Source organism: Pelodiscus sinensis, chromosome 7 (genome assembly GCF_049634645.1).
Source record: "Pelodiscus sinensis isolate JC-2024 chromosome 7, ASM4963464v1, whole genome shotgun sequence".
NCBI classification, from domain to species: Eukaryota; Metazoa; Chordata; order Testudines; family Trionychidae; genus Pelodiscus; species Pelodiscus sinensis.
In genome coordinates, this window is record NC_134717.1 from 28,326,265 (window position 1) to 28,342,436 (window position 16,172).

Genomic DNA, 16,172 nt, shown 5'->3' on the forward strand with positions numbered 1-16,172 from the left:
CAAGATAAGAGTTGTTTATAAATGTCATCTAGCAAAGCTTCATAGAGGGCTGATGGACACCTCTGAGACACTAGCCCCGTTTTTTTACACTATACAATCATGTCCATATTTACCTCTAAACAAATAATTATTCCTCTTAAAGAGGAGCATTTTACAGGGAATGTAACTTAAAAATATTTACATGAAAAGCCATTGAATTTAGCCTCACAATTCCCCTCCGAGAAAGTAGTATCACTGTGCCTTCCTTCAAGGTGAAGAAACTGAGGAACGCACAGTTGTGTGGCCTCAGTCACACAAAGTTGGTGGCAGAACCAAAATTAGAATAACCTGTTCTTGTGCTTTAGCAATAAGGTCATGCTTTCTGTACTCCCCTTACTGTCATTTCAAACATGTGGAGCTCCTCATCTGTGCAAGGGGAAAAAAAAAATCAAGATTCTTTTACAGTCAAAAGGGACACAGCAGCTAGCAAGCAAAGAGATGATGTGCATATACATATAGGATAACTGCTGGCGACCACCAGTTTACAGGTGCAGAATCCAGGGAAGTGTAGATGCACCCTAAATCCTTCAGGTCATGACACAACTAAGGACATTAAGAAGTGGGTAACTGGCTAATTGTGTAGTCGCCACCATTTCTATTGAGTTCGCAATTAGTCAATAAGGGAAGGCGCTCAGTACTGGCTTGTGCCAGGTCCAGGAGCTAACCCCATTGCAGCTCTGCAGTTTAAATGAAGTAGGAACCGGGAACGCAGGCAGCCACAGGATATGGAGGCGCCTCTGCACGTGGTGAGCCTGGGCCCACCACGGGCAGAGGCTGCTTTGCAGAAGCCTCCCCTGACACTCCCTGCCCACCCCACGCTTCTGCCTCAGGCGATACCACAGAAACGGGGTTGGTAAGCTGGCTCCCCCCAGCACTGGCTCCAGCTCCCCCACCTTGGTGCCTCTGATACATCAACATGACTTTCTGGTCTGACAACATTCATGGTCTGGAAAGTCCACAGATGTTCATGGACCAGAAAGCACAAGGTCAGGGTCTGGAAATGCAGCCAGGAGTCCTGTAGCTGGTGGGGGTAGGGTAGTAGGAGGGGGCAGTGGTGCGGCAGGGTGGGGTTGGCTCTGCAGCCTGGAGCTCTGTGGCAGGGAGTGGCCAGCAAGCCCCATAGGCTGGAGGCAGGGGGTCAGGTGCTGGATGCAGAGCTGGTAGCAGGGGAGGTGGAGCAGGCTGGGGAGCTGGTGACAGGGGACCTCCCCTTATCTGGCAAATTCCCATGTTTGGGACTAGTCAGGTCCCAAGGGTGACAGATCAGAGAGGTCCAACCTGTACAGTATTATATGTTCATATTTAAACAGCGTAACAGAGAAAATATTTAATTGTTACATATATTTTATTCACAAAACAAAATTACTGTCCAAGTATTATTATCTTATCAACTACTATTGATCAGTAACATAGTAAACACAGCCTGACTGGTTAACAACATAGACTGGTTAATAATTAAATGACAGTGTTTTAAAGAGCCACAGGAGATGCATTAAACAGCCACTTGCAGCTCACTAGCCTCAGCCTGAGTGTCACTAGTTTAAAGGCTAAATCTACAAATGGATTTAAGTGTCTAACTGCCACTTCAGGCACTTTTGAGAAAATAAATCCAAAATTTATATCCTCAAAACCCCTACTTAGTTGATACCTAATCCTGAAGATTCCTAACGTCCCCAGTCCCTGCATTTCTGCTGGAAAAGTCTTGCAGGTGTCTAAAAATCTGTCAGGCAGCACATGCATAGCTGCCTTAGCCACAGATGCTGGAAGTACTACCGCACCCTCTGGATTGAAGTGGTTTCCATCTTATACAGGGAAGGGATGTTGACTATTCTGTTACCTGATAGCTAACTAACCACATGAATTCTTAGCAGTTAGTTGACTATTCTATAGTCCTGCAGTTGCGGCTGGCAGCCTGTGAAATCCTCCCCCACTCTCGAGGAGACCCATGCCACTGCACTGTTGCCTCTGTCAGAGGCAGCAGTGCGGGGTGCCAGGAGGGAGCCGGTCCTTGAGGGGAGTCAGTTTAATATAAACAAAAAACAAAAAACCCCACACCAGCTCCCTGTGCAATCCAGCTGCAGCAGCCCCTGTCCACAGGGGTTCCGAGCTCCCTGCAGAGGCTACTGGATGGGGGGGGGGGGGGGGGGGGAGGAAGGAAGCAGGGGAGGCTGCCACAAAGCAGCTTCTGTCCACAGTGGCCCGAGCTGGCTGCGGACAGAGGCTGCTCCATGAGCAGCCCTTGTCCACTGGGACCCCCCCCCACAGATAGGGGCCGCTGCTGCTAGAACAGCTGCTGCCTGAGGCAAGTCTGTGCCTGCCACGGGCAGAGGCTACTGTGTAGCAGCCTCTAATTTTCCTCCTCTTCCCCCAGTGCTGCTGCCTCTGATAGAGGCAACAGTGTGTGTGTGGGGGGGGGGGGGGGGGGCACAGGTGGCACCGCTTTTAAGCCAGCTCTCCCCAGCACAGCTCCTGCTTCCCCCTCCCTGCTTGCTGCCTCTGATACAGAGGCAACCGAGGAGGGTGGTGGAGGGGGAGAATGCAAGTAGTCAAATAGATTAACTGAGAAGACTAGGCTTATTAGTTAGTCGACTACTCACTTACATCCCTAAACAGGGTTTATTGTTTGGTTCAACACCTCCACTATACAAATTGTTCCAGCACCCATCAGAGGTTGGGGCACTCACCCAGGATGTGGGATAGTTGGATTTAATCCCTTCATCCCCCTGCCTGATATGTCTCCATCCAACTGAGTGCTCTAGCCACTGGGCTATAAAGTTATTCACTCACTATCTTGCTCAATGATATCTACTATATATATTTGAGAGAGTCTGACTGTCTGTGAGTGAACAAGTCCATCTGTCTGTTCTAGATCTCCTAAACAGTCAGAGTTAGGACAACCAAATTTGATATGCAGCTTCCTCTTATCATAATACAAAGCAAGGTAAGGGTTTGGTTGTGGCAGCAGGAAGGCTGAAACTCTCCCCCACACAATGAGTTCAGGAACGCAAAAAACTACAGAAAAGAAACAAAATCACTAGGCAAGAAAAAAGGGACTGGCAGGGGGCACACACATACCCAATTCCTGGACTGCCAGAGCCCCGAGCCTTTCACCCCATCCCCAGTGCCCTTTAGGGAGGACTGTAATTCCCCTCCCATTCATGGGAAAAGAGCACAGTTTGCTCCATTCCCCATTCTGGCTGGGGAGCGCAGGGGCCAGACGAATCTAGACCTGCCGCAGCTAAGGGACACGCACTTTCCCCCCCAACTGTGCCTGCTGGAGCTGCAGCAGCCATGGAGAGTTGCTTCTCACCTGGCCCCACGCTGCTGCCGCAGTTCTCTCTCCCCAAGGCAGTCTGCATACTAGGTATGTGATAGTGTACACATTTAAACAGTTATACCCACATCCTCCTCCCCCTCCCACATTGCTGCCTCTGTATTAAAGGCAGTGGCATGGGGGGGGGTAGGCAGGAGCTGGTGCTCATGGGAAGCCAGTGCTCATGGGGAGCTGGCTTTTATGCAGGCTCCTTGTGAACACCTGCTCCCCGAGAGTTGTTCTTCTGATACATGGATATGAATCCCAAGCAGAGGAGACATCTACCTCCAACCCAGATTAAGGGCAGGACATAGGAACTGCCAAGGAGGACTGTAGACTATGGACTAGTTTAGGTGGCTTCCAGCTCAGCTTCTTGCCTTTTGTGGATCCCCTTTTTTAGATACCTAACTCTCCCAACAAATTGTATAAGGAGCTTGGGAGCCTAACTCAGGCCTGGACTCTGCTAGGCAACAAGTTGCCTAAAAGTTAGATGCTGAAATGCTAATCCCATTGCGGAATCTAGCCCTAAATTCTCCAGACAAATGCCTGTGTAACTGCCACCATGTGGATTCAAACCTATGACCTCTGGAGCTTAAGTGGAGGAACCTCTACAAGCTTGCCCTATAAAGCCAGCTGACTCTCAGCTTAGACTGCAGACTTATCTCTTGCTGTAAGTGCCACTACACAGGACAGTGAACCACACTAGGTGTGTGGGTTACAGCTGCATGTATTATTCACTGGTCAAATGCTTAACACAATTTTAAATGCTGCATAAAGAATAATAATAGTACACCCTGTAACCAAGGCATGGACATATTCCACAACAGTGATTTACATTTTAGAAAGTTAGTCATAATAGAATTGAGTTCAATCTGAAATTCTATAACACTCTTTTGCAGATTAATATTTTATTTACTTAACTAGGGTTTCATCCTGAGTGTGCTGACTTCAGGGGATTCAGAGTGGCAGGTACCCAGTACCTCTCAGAAATGTATCATTGGACACCAAGATCCTAAGGAAATTGATCTTCAAGAGAACATGTGACCTAAGGAAACTGACATATTGCCCTAATCTGTAACAAATTAAAGTTCTGCATATGAGAGGTAGGTTAGTTAGTTAGTTTCACACACTCAGAGAAGTGTTTCTTAAACTTTTTAGGACCGAGGAACAGCAAACAGTAATTGGTTGGGTTTTTTTGAGGAACACCAAGGCTTTTTGTTGAGCAAAAAAAGGGGAGGGCCTCCAGGGGGAAGTTATTGAACAAGGGTGGCCATTTTGAACTCTGTTCTCCACAGAACACAGTTTAAGAAACAGTGCCCTACAGACAAAGCCCAATCTAGCTATTGGCAAACTAGGCAACTGCCTATGATGGTGGACTTCTGAGCAGCTTCCTGGGAGGCAGATTTGGCCCAGTTCCCCCTCTGTCATGGCAGAGACACAGATAGGCCAAATTTGAGCATCACTGCAATACAACTCACTCATGACAGAGGGGTGGCCAAGACAAATCTGCCACCTGAGTGCTATGGGAGTAGGCAGATGGACAACACATTGAATTTTTGTCTTGAACATGCTCTCACTCAGGAGCCAAGATTAGACCGTGGCCCACTTCACAGATACTAGCAACAGGTCCTTTATACTCTCTGGGCTAAACAGACTAAACACCAGAAGGCTAGAACCAACTAACAGGCATAAAGCCATTACATTACAGCACAACTCTAATACTACTACTAAGACTTCAAGGCTTAATGAGTTCATAAACTGAGAATGAAAAATCTTGGCCTCTGTAAGTAGCTCAAGATTTTCAAAGGTTTCTGGTGATGTGAGGTTTCTCACTGTTGACAGGTCAATTTTAAATACCAAGAATAGGTCTGATTTTCAGAGGGTGCATGCTCACCACTTTTTGGATTCTCAACTTGAGATGCCTTAGTCCCTACACATTGGTCATATACAGAGCTATTTGAATTTGGACTCAATCTTATTCACAGCCTATCCCTTCTTATTGCTTGTCCCTTTAGTGAAATTCCAATGACTCAGTGTCTAAAACATTGCAATCATAATACACATTATAGAAAATGAAACTCTTGAAAAATATTTTTACCATTTTGTGCCAGAAGTTCGTTAAACACTAGAGATCTGGTAGATGAAATAGGAGTTCAATATTTTTTTCATCTTTTACTTTTCTTTTCTCCATTTCATATTAAAAATAAGGAAGATGGTATGCCAACAGATTCACCATGATGTCTCTGCTGCAGGATCAAGTTTAAAAAGGAGATGGCTCAGGTGGGGCAAGTCCTCAGTCATATTTATATATAAATGTCTTAAAATAAGTAGTAAATGTGGCAAGGATATTTATAAAAAGAAAGGAAACGTTCTGGTTGTCATTTTACAGAGAACCAGAGGTATGAATGGTACTTAAGGGCTTGATTCAAAATTCACTGTCATCACTGAGAAGATTCTTTCAACTTCAATAGTATTAGGAACAGATTTGTACTAAGGCCCCCGATTCAGAAGGACACTGAAGTACATACATAATTTTGAGCAGGTGAAAACGTTAAGCACATGCTGAAGGACTTTGCAAAGTAAGGACCAAGTAGAAGACACTGAACCAGATCAAGCACTGAACAGGGCTTTGAGGAGTAATCTGAAGGAGAGAAGAGAGGCTATTGTGTGGTTACAGAATTAAGACGACATTCTAATAAGCATTTCACAGTTTCACCAGATATGAAAGTTCTTTGAACAGCTATTTAAGGCATTCAGTTTTCCTTGGGGATTTCTTGTTCAGGTTCTGCTGCTGGAGCTGCTGCTTTACGGTGTTTACAGAAAGTTTTTGATTAGCATCCCATCAGGGCTTTTCCTCTAAATTTCATTACTGCATGCACAAGAGAGATTTTAATGGTCTCTGGCTTACATCTATGAAGAAATCACATTAACATCTCTGCAGTTAAATTTAACAGGCATCATATGCAATCAAGAAGCAGACGTTACGTATCTCATAGTTTTGATTAAAAAATGGTTTTGTAGTGATAGCTTTCAGGATAATTGTGTTGTCTTGCAAGATTCTATTCTTTTTTTTTTTTAAATAGACCTTGAACATGAATCAAATAACAAAAATGTTTTCTTGCAAACCACAATATTTGGAGATATAAAAGCTTCCAAACAGTGAATTATTACAATACAATATTACAAGCACATGTTTTCAGCTGACCTACTTCCATGCTAGCATGTTGATAATTGACTTTTGTCCCCTACGGAGTTTCTTAAATATAATTGAGCAGCACCTGCTACATAAGAACAGTTTTATATGCTGATTTCTTGTACAAATATTGTACTTAACAGCTTCAGTGCCAGACTTAATCACCCATCCTTGTTTGTGCCAGATATTTGATCATGCACTACCAAGCGATGCAGAGTTGCAAATATTTGTGTGCTGCAGCAAAGTGAGGGGATAATTTTCAGTAAAAATAATTCCAAATATTTCTATTAATGAATTGTTTATTTAATAGTTAGTTATTCTGAAAAGCAACCTTTCAAGCCAACGGATCCCTAAGTATTTTGGACCCAATCTGAAATCCACTGAAATAATTCCCTTGATTGCAATAGGCTTTGGATAAATCAGATTATGAATTTACAATAGTATAAAACATTCATATTGGGATCACTTCACCCATCAGTGAAATGCCACTACCTTTGGAACCATTCCACAATGCACTGAAAAACTACACCACAGTATAGGACAGGAAGTGAGCAGGAATGTCATCTGTTTGAAACTGAAGACTGAATTCACATCCCCATAGGAGAAACATGGCCATCAGGCCAGTGCTATGAGCTTGTCTTTATAAATACTAGGGACATTCAAATGTATTTGTTTAACCGCTGAAAAATTCCCATGGTTACATGTTTACACGCAGGGAGTACCATTTATTGGGTACTGCCTCAACTCAGGGAGCTGGACTTGACTTCTTGAAGCGCCTTCCAACCCTACATTTTTACAAATCTCTGAGAAACAGCAGGGTCCACACAGACTGTTATTATGCTGCAGGCTAGAGGTGGGTAGGTTTAGTTCATGGCAAACTGAGGTAAGGGTTTCAGAGGGGTAGCCAGGTTAGTCTGTTACAAGAAAAACTTAAACAACAAAAAGTCTAGTAGCACCTTAAAGACTAACAAAACATGTAGACGGTATCAAGAGCTTTCATGGGCACAACCCATTTATTCAGATGACGGGAGTATTAGAAGTCCAGATCCAAGAATAAATAAGGGAAGGGCAGGGGAAAAAAGAGACAGTGAGTAGATTGTTCAAGTATTTACAAGAGGCTAAGAACAATTAGCACCTCCATTGGTAGCACCTCCACTCATTAGGATGTGGAATGTAGTGTGAGCCAGAAGAAGGGGTGTAAGTATTCATGTAGACAAGCCCAATACACTATTCCCATGGGGGGCAAAAATGGGATATTTACAAACTAAGGGCTCAAGTTCAATACAGAACTGCAGGTTGTACCTCTCCAGTCCAGCACTCTTGGGATCTGACCTGTGCCGAAACACAGAATGTATCAAACCACAGGAAGTCGATATTTTCCAGCAGCATTACCAACACTTCCACTGGTTAGTGGGCTCTTAGAAGATATTAAAGGGTATATTAGAGCTAAATAACAGCACAGTGAGCCAGGACTGGTGGCTGTAAATAAACTTTATAGAACTGCAGGAAACTTGGCCACATCCATGTTAAGTGGACATCCAGTTAACTAAAAAGATGCCCGACCACAGATATTGCTGGACAGGAGAGTGCCAGACTAGAGAAGTTCAATCCCTACTCATGTGTGTAAAACAGCTTATTGAAGTGTCTGTAGAATCAAGACCTTTTCAGAGCCCTGATACAGCAAAGCACTTAAACACAAAAGTAGCTCAATTATTGGAGTACTTAAAGTTTAGAACACATTTAAATGCTTTGCTGAACAGGAATGAGAGTCACAGCAACTTTCTGTCCTCTCAAAAAGTTATGAATCACAAATTAAGCCATTTTAGGAAAAGAATGACCTGTTCATTTAATTCTATAAATAGTATTCATACTAGCCTAATGACTTTCTGCGTATCTGTAACTCATTCCATGTACTGCCATCATTGCAACATATATCATATGTTAAGACACCATTATGGGCATTGTCATAATTCCAAGTTTGTGACAATGTAAGCAGTATTTCTGCCATTACTGACAGATATAGGACTGAAAACATTTTACTGACTTTTACCACTATAAGACAATCTGGAGAAAAATGCAAATCAAAAAGATAACATTTCACAGTTTAAAGTTTACCAAAAAGCTTTTTTTCCCCGCTGATGGTTTCTGTAAGAAGTATAAGCTAGAACAAAAAAAAGTTAGCAACAACAGAATGCATCAAATTGAAAAGGACCATCACTGAGATCTTATGCATTTAAACACACATGCATGCATGAATACAACAAGATTCAATCGTTCCAATGACATTGTGGATTTATGCCAGTACATGACTGCTGTTTATAGTACATCTGAGGTTTAGATCAGATTTAATGTAAATTCTACTTAACTGTGCTATATGACTAAGTTTGGTGATGCATGTTATAATTTATATTTTAAACACTGAATATACAACGAACATGACAAAACCTTTCCAGATGATATTTTACTGTCTGTGTCCCAGCCAGGCTGACCCTTATCATAGAAAAAAGGCTTCCAGTGAGAGCGATGACCAACAGGATACACCTAATCACAGATATATGCACTATGAGTTACGTTTGTATTCTCTTTTCTAATGAAAAACAATGCAGTCTGAGAATATTCACAACTAGTCTCGCTTTAGCACAAAGGAAACATTATCTTGTGCAGTTAAATTGACATATAGGAAGGAATTTATTATAGTAAATTCATGGAGAGGGTTTATATGACTGTTTCCTAAACAGCTGCTTAAAGTGAATTCATCCACTCTCTGTGATGAGTGGGCAGCAACTTAAGTTATTTTTGTTGTTGAACTCATGCAACTCAAATAAAAGCTTCACACCATCTTTATAAAATGAATTATTGAATCTCCCACTGTTTAAGGTTTCAAGTAAATGTGCACAATTTTATTGTTATTTTGAATCTCCAGCCCCAGTAATAGCCACTCAGAGGATGATATTGGTAGGGAAAACAATCTGCTCCTTTTCCATTTGGGTCATGAGGATTCTTTTTAGTGGATTTATTTATTTTGTTTTGAATGGATTTGAAGTCATATAGTTAGCAGCTTGAATCTATATAGCACCTCATTGTGACAAAACATATCAAATACCAGTGCAGAAACAACAATTGTGTCACCACAGTTCTGGGAATAGCTTTAGTGACTATTTGATGCTGTTATTACTGCAAAGTTGGCAGAGAACGCACAATTCATTGTCTTGACACCCAGAGATAGCAGCTGTTTTCTGGGAAATCTATTGATAGCGTGGTGGATTTTTAAAAACCCCAGTAGACTGAGCCTGATTTTCAAAGTTGAGTATGCATTACTTGTATAAACAAACTGGATATTTAGTCAAACAAAAGGCAAGTTATATTTTTGCACGTCCTAGTTGTTTGCACATGCAAATTCCATACAACAAGGCCAGATTATGAGATGTGCATGCAATTACCACAACTAAGCATGTAAGTTAGGTGCACAAAAATGCAGTATCTAGTCACACATACCGTGTTGAAAAGTCAGGCCTTTAGCATCTAGAAAACTTTCTCCATCAAAGATGTAGCTCCATATGTGCCACACACTCACAATTCCTAGTAAAATTAGTACATTTTGGATGTGCAAAAGATACAAGATCTAGCACCAAAATGTTGGGCCTCAAATATTTGATAGTGCCCCTTTGATAACAGATGTGTATATCTTCAGTAGGTCATTATATGGGGTTTCTATTCATAAAGACTAAGACTCCCTCATTTGACTCCTGCTGAAATACAGACTACCAGCTATTCAGACATAATGTAGTTAAGCACTTACACAAAGCACTGGAACATGAGCAGCTGAACAAACTGCAAAGCCCAGAGAACATTTCCACACATTTTAACTCAAATAAGATGTCACAATTGAGCTCTGTTATATCTGACAACCGAGTAGTTGGGGCCTGACTCTCAAACACTTATACAAGTAGCTCCACTGGCTTCAACTGGGCAGTCAACTTAACACTACTCATGAGAGTAGTAGTTTTGCAAGGCCAGCTGCCGAAGGCCAAATTCTGCACAGTCTTGAGCAACACCAGGAGAAAACAAGTGCCTTTCACTCCAGAGGAAATTCAGAACATATTGCCACATGCAGGAACAGATGCTCAGTTCCCTTACAGTGCAAACTAGAAAGGATTAAAAAAATCAAATGCAGTCCTACTCACACAGTTGATGCTTTAACACTACACTGGAAATCCATCACTTTAAAGGATGTACAGAATCTTTTAGACTCTTTCTTTCTGGCACGTACAAGAAGCGCCCATACCATTTTTGTAAGACCTGCTGAAATAGCTCAATCCATGAACATGAATTTAAATTGCATGCATGTATATTTTGGGGTTTTTTTGCAATTATTCAGTTTCAAGTCATGTTGCATACTGTGTTCTCTCTCTTTTGTGCTACGGTAGTGGCTTGATCTCGTTTCTAACGAAATAAGGTTTGCTAGCATGGAATTGCTCTTATTCTGATTTGTGGAGTTGCAGAGATGATAAAATACCACAAAGTAATTGGAAATGATTCATTCCATTGGTTATATATTCCCTTCTTCTGTGGGGCTAACATAATTCACCACTTCAGTATCCTGCACTTCAATACAGTCTAGTTAAATGAAAGATGTTCTTTCGATGGCAAAATATCCCAAAATTTCTCAGAGGCCCGATTCTGCTTTCTTTGCACTGGGAGTTCAGCTTGTGTGATGAATGAGGACTTACACCTCAAAACAAGAAAACTCTCTTGATACAAAGAAAGAACAAACCATCCAAGATAATGACATTTTATAATTTACTACTTTAAAATTGTGTTTACTGAGTAGACATCACCTGGGAGAGAATACCAGAGCTTCAATCACACCATGGACATAATTTTTTATGAGGCGAGTTAGCAGCCAACAACAGAAGAGTGGAAAGGGTGAATATAGACAAGAGGATGTCACATAAATTGTTCCTGTGACATTCTTGTCATACAAGAAAAAGGATTAGTACCCACCAGTCTAAAACTAAAATATCATTGCCAACTCACAATTTACTCACAAATGTCATGATATTTGGTGTTTTTTAAAGCCCCAGCACCTGGAGTAAAGTAACAACTTGAAAAATTCAGCTCTTTTGCACAAACTGGAAAACATGACCCAATTGTACTCCAACAGCTCAGAGACTAGAAGATACATACAAAGAACTCACAATGTAATATAAAATCATATTTGAGCCAAGCTTACAATTTCTTTTAAACCTGACAATTTTTGGACACCTAATGTTCGCAATATGGCCTACATTGAGATCCAAATCCAAACTTGACACAAAGTTTTGGGGTATTGAGATGCATGTTGGCCTCAGGCAGATAGATAAAATGCTACAGACTTGACCCTACAATCCAATCTGCATGGGCCCTACATGCGTCTCTGCAGATGCAAAAGTACCCATCATATATGAGAGAGAGAGAACCCACAACACATCAGTGTTTACAAAATGCAGGTTCCAATGCATCAAAAATCCACAATTTTTTCCAAGTGGATTTAATCAATTTGCCTAAAAATAAAGTTTCAAGAAAATCCAGATAAAACTATCTAGGGCTTCTTTAAAGATGCCATCAATTATTTATTAAGCTAAGAGTTTATAGTGAAGAGGTACTTTAAACACTACAGATTTATTTGGGCATGAGCTTTTATGGGCAGAAACCCACTTCATCAGATGCATGCTCATGAAAGCTTATGCCCAAATAAATCTGATACACCTTAAGGTGCCAAAGGACTTCTCGTTGTTTTTGTGGCTACAGACTAACACGGCTGCCGCTCTGATACTTGTCGAGAAAAAGGCGGTTTCTTATGAGAACAAATGGCAAATTAGCTTTTGAATGTTAATTTCAAATTCTGCTGCTGTAATTTTTAGTGATTATGGAGCAAAAACTGGAATAAATAAAATACACAATTATTTTCTCACAAATTATTTTGGGTCATTTAGGAGAAAACAACATTAAAATATGTCTAATATGTGCTGAATATGCCATGTCACTAGTATTTAAAAATACACGCTGACATTTATTTTCCTACTTCATACACCATATAAGTAGGGAAAAAAATATGTATATCTGAAAAACAAAATCTTATGTATAATTGTACAGAGACCCTAATATTTCAGTCTGAAACTGGGAGAGCTAAAGTTCCCTAAATAGAGTAGGCTAACAAGTAGGTTCTTCACCAAAATTCTTCAGTACACATAGGGAAGGAGAGAGAATGAATTTGCCTCCAAGCAAGTCTAAATGGATTCTGTAGTCAGCACTTGATAGAACTGACTACATGTGACTGACCCTGGTTACCTCACTGTATCTAGTAGTCCATCTTTCCGCATTTGCCTGAGATGGACTTTAATAGACCGCATCTCAGAGCCTGGCAGTCTTTAATGCAGCTTTTTCAAGAAATATTCAAAAACTGGAAGACGTTAACACAGAAATGATTCCAATCCTCGTCCACCTATTAGTTTAAGCAAGATGAATGTAATTCAATAGGAGCCTTTCCCTTTTTATTTCCTCACTCCCTTCCTTTGCCTTGTCCCAAATATTTGGGGGAAAACATTGCAGCGACCCTTATCTCAAAGCCCCTCTGACCCAAATCTCAGTTATGTATATGGCTTGAAAACTGATGCATCCCTCCTCGCACACACTCCTGTTTGCCCAAAGGCGTCTCACTCCACCTGAAATATTTTAGATCAACCCGAATCCCGCTGCGTGCCTCCCCAGACATTGCGTTTCCGTGGGGGGGAGCGGTCTCGCCAGCAAAGCGAATACGGACTCAGGGGCTAAAAGCGAAGCGAAGTTGAAGCCGGAGCGGAGCAGTGCTTTGCAGAGGGAAGAACAAGGCTTTGCAGAGCCCGGCCCGCCTGAGAGCCCCAGTCACAAGGTGGGGAGAGAGGTCGCTCCGGTCCCTGCAAGCCGGGGGCAGGAGAAAGCCGAGTCGCGTGTCACAGCCAGCCGGCAGGCGGACTTGCCGGAGCTGAGCGCTAGCGGGGCGCCCCGGCAGCCCCCCACCGCGCCCGGCTCGCCCCGCGCCCCCACTCTACCTGCCGCAGGATGAAGCTGGTGGACGTGGTGCTGCCGTCGGATCGTTTCAACCTGCTGCGCCGGGTCGCGGTCCCGCGGGTCACCTGCACTCGCCGGGGGCGGCGGAGGGGAGAGACACCGGGTCACAAGGGCGGGCTGGGCAGCCGGCGGGGCCCCGCTGAACAGGGGCCCCACGGGTCCAGCGGGGAGCGGAGCTGCCCGGACGCGCCAAGGGCCGGGGGCTGAGCCCGGAGCCACCCCCCGCCCGGAGCCCGCCGCGGCCTAAGGGAGCCAGGCTCCCGCCTAGCCCAGCACCCACCGCAGCCATGGCAGCCCGCGCCGAGGCGATGCTCCCCGCGCGGGGAAGGCACCTGGAAGATGGGGGTGTGCAGCCCGTCCGCCAGCCCGTTCTTGCTGTGGGAGGAGGGGGGGTGCTTGGACATGGCTAGCGCAGCATCGCCTCTGCCCCGCTCCGGGCGCGCTGCCTCCCCTGCGCCCGCTGCCTGTGCGGCACCGCTCCCACCGCCACGCCTTAAAGCGACAGCGCCGCTTTCCCCGCTCTCGCGGGCGCCGGGCATGTGTGTCACAGAAGCCAGCGAGTTCTGGCGGGGGGGGAGTTCCCTACCCTTCCCCCATCCGATTTGCAGCTGTAAATACCCCGCTCGTGCCGCTTCCCACCCCTCCCCCCCATTTCCCGCTGGTGGACTAGCGTTCACTCCGGCTCACCATGACCTCTTTGTGTGGGGTTCAGCTGCTCCCTCAAAACACACACTCTGGAAGCCAGGTTCACCCACCTCCCTGTCCTCTTCTTCTAGCTCCTCCTGCATACAGCCGTAGTGTGCCGCCTCCTGACCTTTCTAACCAGATCATCAGACAGCAGTGACCTTGCTCCGCAACTTTCCAAACGTTTATGCATCTCCTGCTAACCTCTTCCTCTCTCCCCGTGCTCATTAAGCCTCCGGCCCAAAGGAATGTGTGTGCTCCCTACGCATTTTCCATGATTGATTATTATGTATTTATTATTGCTTATATTTAATAAAGGCCCAGGGCACATATTGCTAAGCATCCTACAAACACAGAGCACTAAAGATAGCCCAGGCCCTGAGTTGGCAATACATAAATGAGATGAGAGGTGATAAAATCACCAGACAGAGCGAACAAAACGTACTAGGTTTATGCTACAATTTGTTATAAAATTACCATGTAACAGTCCGCCTCTAGAGCCACCGTCTCAAGATCCTAATGTGGCTTTTAACTAGCCATCTAGAAATCTCTTAAATAAGCCAGTGCTACTGCACTCATGTATTCTGGTTGGGTACACCACTGTGAAATCAATGGATTTCTGTGGGTAAAATGTCCACCCAATGGTTCTCAGTCTAGGCTAGAGATGAATTACTTCCTGAAGTTATAGCTGCCTAAGGTTTTTGGGGACACTAGGAAAAGTGCACACACAGCACACACAGACACATCACTTTTAAAAAAAAATCAAGATTGAGCACTACAACTTTAAAAGAACTCAGAGATTTGATGTGATTTATTATTACACAGGTGGATTTTATGACCAATTTACAACAGGAGTTAAATAGTTTTGAATTTGAGTCATTTTAATGCAGCACAAAAGAAGGAAATAAATGTATATGTATACAGTGCATACATGCACATAACGTTACAGCAAAAGGTGTATAGGCTTGCACATTAGGTGATCATTGATAGAACTGTTCTGGAAATAAAATTCCATTGCAAATTGGAATGAAAAGACAAAAATTCAGAAATTTTCATAGAACTGAAATCCCGCAAAAATGTTTTGAAAACACTAAAATATGTTCTGAAACAAAATGCATTAGGGGCTTACCATTGCTGTTAAGTGGTGCTTATTCCTGAAACTGAGAATCTCGTCAATTTCAGCCAGGAGTTTCCAGAGGTCCTAGGGTTCCTGGCTCCATAGCAGCCCTCACTTGCAGATTCCCTCAGAAGTGAAGACCCCAGGGCTTCCAGACTCCTGGAACTACTTGTTCCTTGACCTTTCTGTCTTTCAAAGCTTGAGGAAACAGCTGTCCAGAGAGCTAGATAACCCAGAGGGCTAGCTCAGGCAGTTCTGGATGCTGGAAGCCCTGGGATCACAGGTTCTCAGACAGTCTTTCTAGACATGCTGGCTATTGTGGAAGCACAGACTCTGGAAGTCCTGGGAATCAAGATTCCAAAACCAAAGCAATTGTTTGGTCAGGATACCAAAGAGCTGGGTAGGCAAGCTGGCAGGAAACCTGGCTGGCACAAGTTTTGAAACCTATGTTCCATTGAAAGATTTGTCTAAACTGACCCATTTCCACTTAATTTGTTGCTTTAAACAAATTGGTATTTTCCCAGTTCCAGTCGCCTCTGAGAGACACCCAACCAGGATGAAAGTATTAATAGAAAAATCTGAAGATGCCATGCAGTAACTTCCAGCAGACTCATTAAGGGATTGGGTATGTGCAGTGGGGGCTGTTGAACTTTTCTCAGTTTAATTCTTGTTGCAAAGCACAGGAGAGTTAATGGCCAGTCCACGTGATTGGAGAGAAGCCCTGAACTAGGAGTTTC

The 16,172-nt window shown here is 43.5% G+C and overlaps 1 protein-coding gene across 4 annotated transcripts in view; it reads right to left on the minus strand.

Annotated features, from left to right (window-relative positions):
• CACNB4 (calcium voltage-gated channel auxiliary subunit beta 4) overlaps positions 1 to 14,439 on the minus strand; it is a 218,361-nt gene extending 203,922 nt beyond the window's left edge. For 2 of the 4 annotated variants that reach the window (XR_012905162.1, XM_075933401.1), the window contains exons 1-2: positions 13,967 to 14,115; positions 13,616 to 13,699 (exon numbers count right to left, since the gene is read on the minus strand). Coding sequence is in view for 3 of the 4 variants with exons in the window: in XM_075933401.1 (XP_075789516.1) it covers positions 13,616 to 13,699; positions 13,967 to 14,038 (156 nt within the window). In the remaining variant the exon portion in view is untranslated. Of the gene's footprint in view, positions 1 to 13,615; positions 13,700 to 13,914; positions 14,116 to 14,321 lie in introns of those variants that run through there. The other 2 variants (XM_075933403.1, XM_075933402.1) reach the window with 2 other exon arrangements.
• Positions 14,440 to 16,172: the final 1,733 nt, after the last annotated feature.